Source organism: Octopus sinensis, linkage group LG11 (assembly GCF_006345805.1).
Source record: "Octopus sinensis linkage group LG11, ASM634580v1, whole genome shotgun sequence".
NCBI classification, from domain to species: domain Eukaryota; kingdom Metazoa; phylum Mollusca; class Cephalopoda; order Octopoda; family Octopodidae; genus Octopus; species Octopus sinensis.
In genome coordinates this window covers 24,285,713-24,293,212 of record NC_043007.1, presented here as the reverse complement: position 1 = coordinate 24,293,212, position 7,500 = coordinate 24,285,713, and the positions used below count along the sequence as shown (strand labels likewise).

At 42.8% G+C, this 7,500-nt stretch overlaps 1 protein-coding gene across 1 annotated transcript in view; it reads left to right on the top strand.

Moving 5' to 3' along the window:
- LOC115217463 (calcium/calmodulin-dependent protein kinase type 1) overlaps positions 1-7,500 on the top strand; it is a 254,820-nt gene that overhangs the window by 229,781 nt on the left and 17,539 nt on the right. Inside the window, exon 4 of the mRNA XM_029787169.2 lies at positions 1,723-1,861. Within this exon, the coding sequence (XP_029643029.1) occupies positions 1,723-1,861 (139 nt within the window). The remainder of the gene's footprint in view (positions 1-1,722; positions 1,862-7,500) is intronic.

Genomic DNA, 7,500 nt, shown 5'->3' with positions numbered 1-7,500 from the left:
ATGGTTGGAGTGACCAGCATCTAAACAACAGCAGTATCAGCTATTTGTGTTTTCCCTGGGGGGTAGTGTTGTGCCACTGTTTTAAAAAATAAAGAGATAAAACGATATTTTTTTTTAATGAAAATAGAGACAAAGATAAGAAAATGTAATACATAGAAATAACAGTCAAATTCCCTTCAAATCTCATTGTCCCTTCCTCAAAAGGGAGGAACACATTGGCTAATGGAGTCCTAGGTAAACAGTGCCTGAATAAATAGAAATATTGAATGGCTGTAGCTGGAACCTTTTGATAAAGTTGACCCAGGTCTAAACAGCAATGGCAACAATATGCATTTATATACACACACACACGTGCGCGTATGTATATGTGTGTGAGCATATATGTTTATATATATATATATATATATATATATATATATATATATAGGTAGATAGATAGATAGATAGAAAGAGCATCATACGAGTGAGATCATTGACAGAGCAGCTAACCAGCTTCTGTGCCATTGGCACTTAAAAGGCACCATTCGAGTGTGATCGTTACCAGAGTCGCCTTACTGGCACTCGAGCCCCATGCTAGTAGGGTAATAAGAGCACCATCCGAGTGTGATTGTTGCCAGAGCAGCTATCTGGCCTCTGTGCCGGTGGCACGTAAAAGACACCATTCGAGCATGATCGTTACCAGCATCGCCTTACTGGCACCTGTGCCAGTGGCATATGTAAAAGATTCGAGCGAGGTCGTTGCCAGTACCGCCTGACTGGCACGTAAAAGCACCCGCTACACTCTCGGAGTGGTTGGTGTTAGGAATGGCATCCAGCTGTAGAAACACTGCCAGATCAAGATTGAAGCCTGGTGCAGCCATCTGGTTTGCCAGCCCTCAGTCAAACTGTCCAACCCATGGAAAGCGGACGTTAAATGAGGATGATGATGATGATGATGAATACATATATATATATATATAAATGTATGTGTCACACTTAATGTATATACACCATTGATAGGCCAGTTACTGTAGTACTTGTCCTGAGATAACATTTCCCTTGGACGTGCTGTGTTACAATAAATAAATATCAGAGAGAGACAAAAAGTTCATCCCAACAATGGCTATCAGAAACACCAGATGCATTTCAGCCTTTTGGGGCCTTTCCAATAACGTTTACTGACGGTCAATATTTATTGTTGATTGAACAACTGATTATTTATCATTGAGTGGAGGCGCAATGGCCCAGTGGTTAGGGCAGCGGACTCGCGGTCGTAGGATCGCGGTTTCGATTCCCAGACCGGGGCGTTGTGAGTGTTTATTGAGCGAAAACACCTAAAAGCTCCACGAGGCTCTGGCAGGGGATGGTGGTGATCCCTGCTGTACTCTTTCACTACAACTTTCTCTCATTCTTACTTCCCTGTTTCTGTTGTACCTGTATTTCAAGGGGCCAGCCTTGTCACTCTCTGTGTCACGCTGAATATCCCCGAGAACTACGTTAAGGGTACACGTGTCTGTGGAGTGCTCAGCCACTTACACGTTAATTTCACGAGCAGGCTGTTCCATTGATTCGGATCAACCGGAACCCTCGTCGTCATAACCGACGGAGTGCTTCCATGCATTTATCATTGAAATCAAAAGAGACCCATTATTATGTGTAATACTTGTTTTATGTGCGTGTGTGCACCCACATTGTTTGATATTGATGTCTTCTAAATCTCCTTTGTTCTCTTCTTCTTTACAGAGTAACTGGAGGTGAACTATTCGATCGGATTGTTGAAAAGGGCAGTTATACTGAAAGAGATGCCAGTGCATTAATCAAGCAGGTTCTAGAAGGGGTCGACTACATGCATGAGCGGGGTGTTGTACATAGGGATCTCAAGGTAGGGATTCCACAGTTTTTTTTCTTTTCTTTCTTTTTTTCCATCTTTCTTTATTTTGTTCTTTCTTTTTTTTATCTATTTACTCTTTTACTCTTTTACTTGTTTCAGTCAATTGACTGTGGCCATGCTGGAGCACCGCCTTTAGTCGAGCAAATTGACCCCAGGACTTATTCTTTGTAAGCCTAGTACTTATTCTATCAGTCTCTTTTGCCGAACCACTAAGTTACGGGGATGTAAACACACCAGCATCGGTTGTCAAGCGATGTTGGCAGGGACAAACACAGACACACAAACATATACATACACGTACACACACACACACACACACACACACACACACACACACATATATATTTATATATATATATACGACAGGCTTCTTTCAGTTTCCGTCTACCAAATCCACTCACAAGGCTTTGGTCAGCCCGAGGCTATAGCAGAAGACACTTGCCCAAGATTCCACACAGTGGGACTGAACCCGAAACTATGTGGTTGGTTAGCAAGCTACTTACCACACAGCCACTGAGGAATTATTTACATTATTTACATTTGACAGATATTTGTCCTTATCTTGTTTGTTGTTAACACAACGTTTCGGCTGATACGCCCTCCAGTCTTCATCAGGTGTCTTGAGGGATTTTTGAACCTGGGTTCTCATTCCTAAGATATTTTTCAATGTTGCTGTTGTTGTTGTTAGGTCACTGCCTGGAATCGAATTCTGGCATATGACCTGGTGGATAAGAGTGCGGGCTTCTAACCCCAAGATTCTGAGTTCGATTCCAGGCAGTGACCTGAATAATAATAACAACAACAACAACAACAACAACAATAATAATAATAACAACAACACCGAAAAATACCTTAGGAATGTGAACCCAGGTTCGAAAATTCCCCAAGACACCTGATGAAGGCTGGAGGGTGTATCATCCGAAACGTTGTGTTAACAACAAACAAGATGAGGACAAATATCTGTGAAATGTAAATAATGTATTCTAAACTAAGTTATGTAAATCACAGGTGTGAGAATAAATTATATGTTGGAGCAACCGTTTTTATAGTTGTCTGATATCCTTTCTACTAGTAATCACTCACCCATGAAGTGAGGCAGTAAGATAAGATTTTGAAAGAAATTTGGCTGGTATTTCTAGCTGGTCAATCAACCACATAGGGCATACAAAAGCAGACTAGATAAGAGGGAAGGAAAAAGTAAGTGGAGTTACATACCTGCTTCTCAAACGTGGCAGGCACTTCCTTTTACACCAGCTTTCTATTTTCTTCCAGTACTGTCTCAACAATGGTGCTACTCCGGAGCAGTGGAAAACTGCCAGTGTCATTCCTCTGTTCAAAAAGGGCGACCGCACATCACCTGTCAACTATCGCCCAGTCAGTCTCACTAGCGTATTGCAAAACTGATGGAATCGTGTGTCAGAGAAACACTCTGGAACTTCTGGAGCTCTCACAGTCTCATCCGACCCTCACAATATGGATTTGTCCCTAACTCCAGCTGCAGTGACCAGCTTGTCGAGTTCCTTGAGGACATTACTCAGATTACTGACAGTGGCTCATGGGTGGATGTTGTCTACCTTGACTTTGCTAAGGCTTTCAACTCTGTGCCACACAAAAGGCTTATGGTGAAACTCTCTGCATGGGTGTGGGGGATGACCTTTTTACTGGTTGAAATCCTTCATCCTCAGCCGAAAGGAGGTAGTCACAGTTCTAGGACAGCACTCTACACCATATGAGATGTCATCGGGTGTACCACAGGGATCTGTCCTTGGTCCCCTCTTGTTTGTGGCATACATTAACGACATAGATGCCCAATTTAAAGAATGCCACAGTATTGAAATATGCAGACGACATCAAGCTTTACCTTGAAATAAATCAAGGACAGATCCTGATGTCTACAACTCTTTCCTGCAATCAGACCTAGACACAATGCAGCAATGGATCACAGACTGGCAACTGAAACTGGCTGTGGACAAGTGTACCACCATGCATTTTGGGAGAAAAAACCCTGCGTTCACATACTCCCTCCACAACACTGATATCAAGAAATCCTCTTGCGAGCGTGACCTAGGCATCACTGTCAGCAGTGATTTGCGTTGGTCAAAGCATATCTCTAAGATTGTCAGGAAGGCCGAGGGTGTCTTGGCATCACTCAGCAGGTCTTTTGTTAGCCGCTCTCAGCCATCTATTTAAAACTGTATACAGCTATGGTACGACCACACTTGGAATTCGCATCATCAGTTTGGAACCCCTATCTTGCACAGAACATTGACCTCCTGGAATCTGTCCAGAGACGTGCAACCAAACGCATACCCTCCATCAGACACCTACCATATTCTGAGCGCCTTGTTTCCCTGGGCATGGATTCACTGAAGCTCCGGCGTTTGGCGACGGACTTGGTAAACACCCACAAAGTTATCAACCACCTCACCAACACAACACTGAACACCTTTTTGATCTCCATGTGTCTAACACACGTGGACATGCCTACAAAGTCAGAAAACAATACAGCTCCCATGACTTTCGAAACATTTTTTCACGCTCAGAGTTGCTGAAGCATGGAATAAACTGCCTGCGTCAGTTGTTGACTGCCATGACACTGCATCTTTAAGGCCCTCATGCTTTCCGAAATCCGCCGAAACTACACCTGATTATATATACACTTTAGATGAGTTGTAGTGCACCTGAGCACTGTACACAATTATTATTATTATTATTATTATTTTACCTTCGTCTTGGAACTAAACAGCGAAATAGAGTGAAACTAAATACTTTTGTCAGTCAAGCAGAGTTATTTCCCTTGCCACTCGCTGCCTGCAAAAATAAAATTTGTGGGGATAATGGAGGAAGATGGGGTATTCGTTAACTCTGCATGTCCATCACAATTTTTATTGCTTTTTCAGGGAGATGGGACAGAACCTGTGACCTTCACAGACACTCCCAGACCTGAGGTAGCCGTCCAAGAATTTGGACCTGGAGATCTCCATTTCCAGCGACTTCGAGGGCCACCTCCCAGTGGTGTCGGGTGTCAATGAAGAGCCCTCGACTAAACAAGACGACCAAAGTTTTTTTTTTTTTTCCAAGGTCTGGGGTCTCCCGCCCCTAAGCCCTAGACCATCACCTAATCCCCTTACCCGTCTTGTTGCTTAACAACAACAACAACAAGACCTGAGGTAGGATCTGTGATCTTCATGTCCCAGGACTTATGTCTGGGTCCTCTTCACAGGGATAGAGATAAGGTTAAGATTCAGCTTGAACATATGTAAATCAACGAAGGGAAAATACTTGGATCATGAGGGAATCTGAAGGAAAGAATTGGGGGAAAAAGGGGTTAGTGCAGTACCAGGAGAATGCGGAAACACAGAAGGGAGAAGGACAGACTGGTATATCTTGTGTCTCAAAAGAGGAAGTATTTTACTTGTTGAAAGAAGCAGAGGCTGTTATAGTAGTGGTTAAATAAGCAGGAGGAGACAGTGTTCCCGGTCATCCTTCATAGAAAAAAACCCTATGATCAAAAATATTCCAATCATGATTGTTCTCTCTTTTCAAATTTCTCTACAACTACATTTCCACAACAATCAGTTTATCCTCCTTTGTTTAAGACATTATTGTTTGAACTAAAAGCGATTTGGCTGCTATTTCTAATTGATCGAATTGTTTGCTTGTAAGTTTCCCTCAGATGACCATCTGTGTTGGTCAGTTGATGTCAGTAATTCAGATAGCCTTCTGTGCTGGTCAGCCCAACACTGCTAATCAATCAGATTGTATGTATGCATTGATTAGTGTAAACCTGCCATTTAAGTGGCCTTCTGTGTTGGCCAGTATGACACTACCAATTAGATGGTCTTTTATGCTGGTCAGTTTATTAGCTGGTCTGGTGTGTTGATCAGTGTGACATCACTAATTAGTTTAATGACTTCTATGTTGATCAATATAAATATATCATTCAGTTAGATGGCCTTAATTTGACTGAGGTGTAAGGTAGCAATGTGTATGTACCAGTAAAACTGTCTCAGATTTGTCACAACAAAAGTTTGGTCTGTGTAACATTGCCAATCAGTTGATTTTTGTGGTCTAAGATAGTCCTAAGACTGATTAGTTGGTCTGTAGTCCTTCCACCAAATTCCAAGTATTTTGTAAAAGTATCCAGGCAGGACAAGTGAGCCCAGCCCACTTATGCATGCCTTTCCTCCCTTGGACACAAAGACCTGTTGAGGCAAGTGAAGTCGATATAGAACCTCATCCGACGACAGGCACCCATGCCAACCCCCTTTGCTTGCGAAGACATGTTGGGGCAAGTGAAATCGAAATTGAACCAATCCTATGACTGGCACCTGGCAGATGCCAGGACCCCTGGACTGATGGTACATAAAAAGCACTATCCGACTCGTGGCCGATGCCAGCGCCGCCTCGACTGGCTTCCGTGCCGGTGGCACGTAAATTGCACCAATCCGACCGTGGCCGTTGCCAGCCTCGCCTGGCACCTGTGCGGGTGGCACGTAAAAAGGACCCGCCACACTCACGGAGTGGTTGGCGTTAGGAAGGGCATCCAGCTGTAGAAACATTGCCAGATAAGACTGGTGCCTGGTGCAGCCTTCTGGCTTCCCAGATCCCCGGTCGAACCGTCCAACCCATGCTGGGTATGTCCATGTCTTATATCCAAACAGCACAATGACAGCTATCGCAAATGGTATTAGTCTCAGTTTGTCGCTTGTTATGATATTCTTCTTGCTGTTGCATTGGTTGGGACGACAGAAAGACTTAACCAAAGCATTTCCGTATATCTCGTCTAAACGTCCATGCTTGTTTCATACGTTCTGCGTAATGAAAAGCTTTCTTTTCATAAGTCCCAAGTTATTCCAGTGATTGGAAAATAAACTCGGAATGTGTATCATGTATGATGTATGGACACCAGGGAAATATGTCCTGCATATCACATGATACACAGGAAAGACAAAGGGTTAACCCTTTAGCATTTAAACTGGCCATATCCGGCCCAAATATGATTCCTGTTTTATGTTCTAACTGGCCAGATCAAGCCTATCATACATACCCTTCAATGCCATTATAAAATCTACAGTCACATCATCAAAATTTCAAGACTTCAAAATAATGCAGGATTAATTAAAAACAATTTGAATGAAAAAGTGTTACCTTTGACAGAATAATCTGAATGCTAAAGGGTTAAAGAAACAGTAAAACAAAGGAAAACAGTAGTTCAGTCACATCCAGTAGAGCGACTGGGTCAGTTATAAATGTGGTGACATTTGGAAATAGAAGGTAAAATGAAAAGAGAGTGGTCAAGGAAAAATTGGGTCAGTGATCAAGAAGAAATTGGATCAGGGATCAAGGAGAAATGGTATCAGTGATCAAGGAGAAATTGGGTCAGTGATCAAGAAGAAACTGGGTCAGTAATCGAGGAGAAATAGTGTCAGTGATCAAGGAGAAATTGGGTCAATTATCAAGGAGAAATTTGATCAGTGATCAAGGAAAAATTGGGTCAGTGATATGGGCTGGGTCTGTTGTTCAACAGTGTGAAAGTACCAGTTATGCACTGGGGTCGATGTAATCGACTTAATCCGTTTGTCTGTCCTTGTTTGTCCTCTCTGTGTTTAGCCCCTTGTGGGTAATAA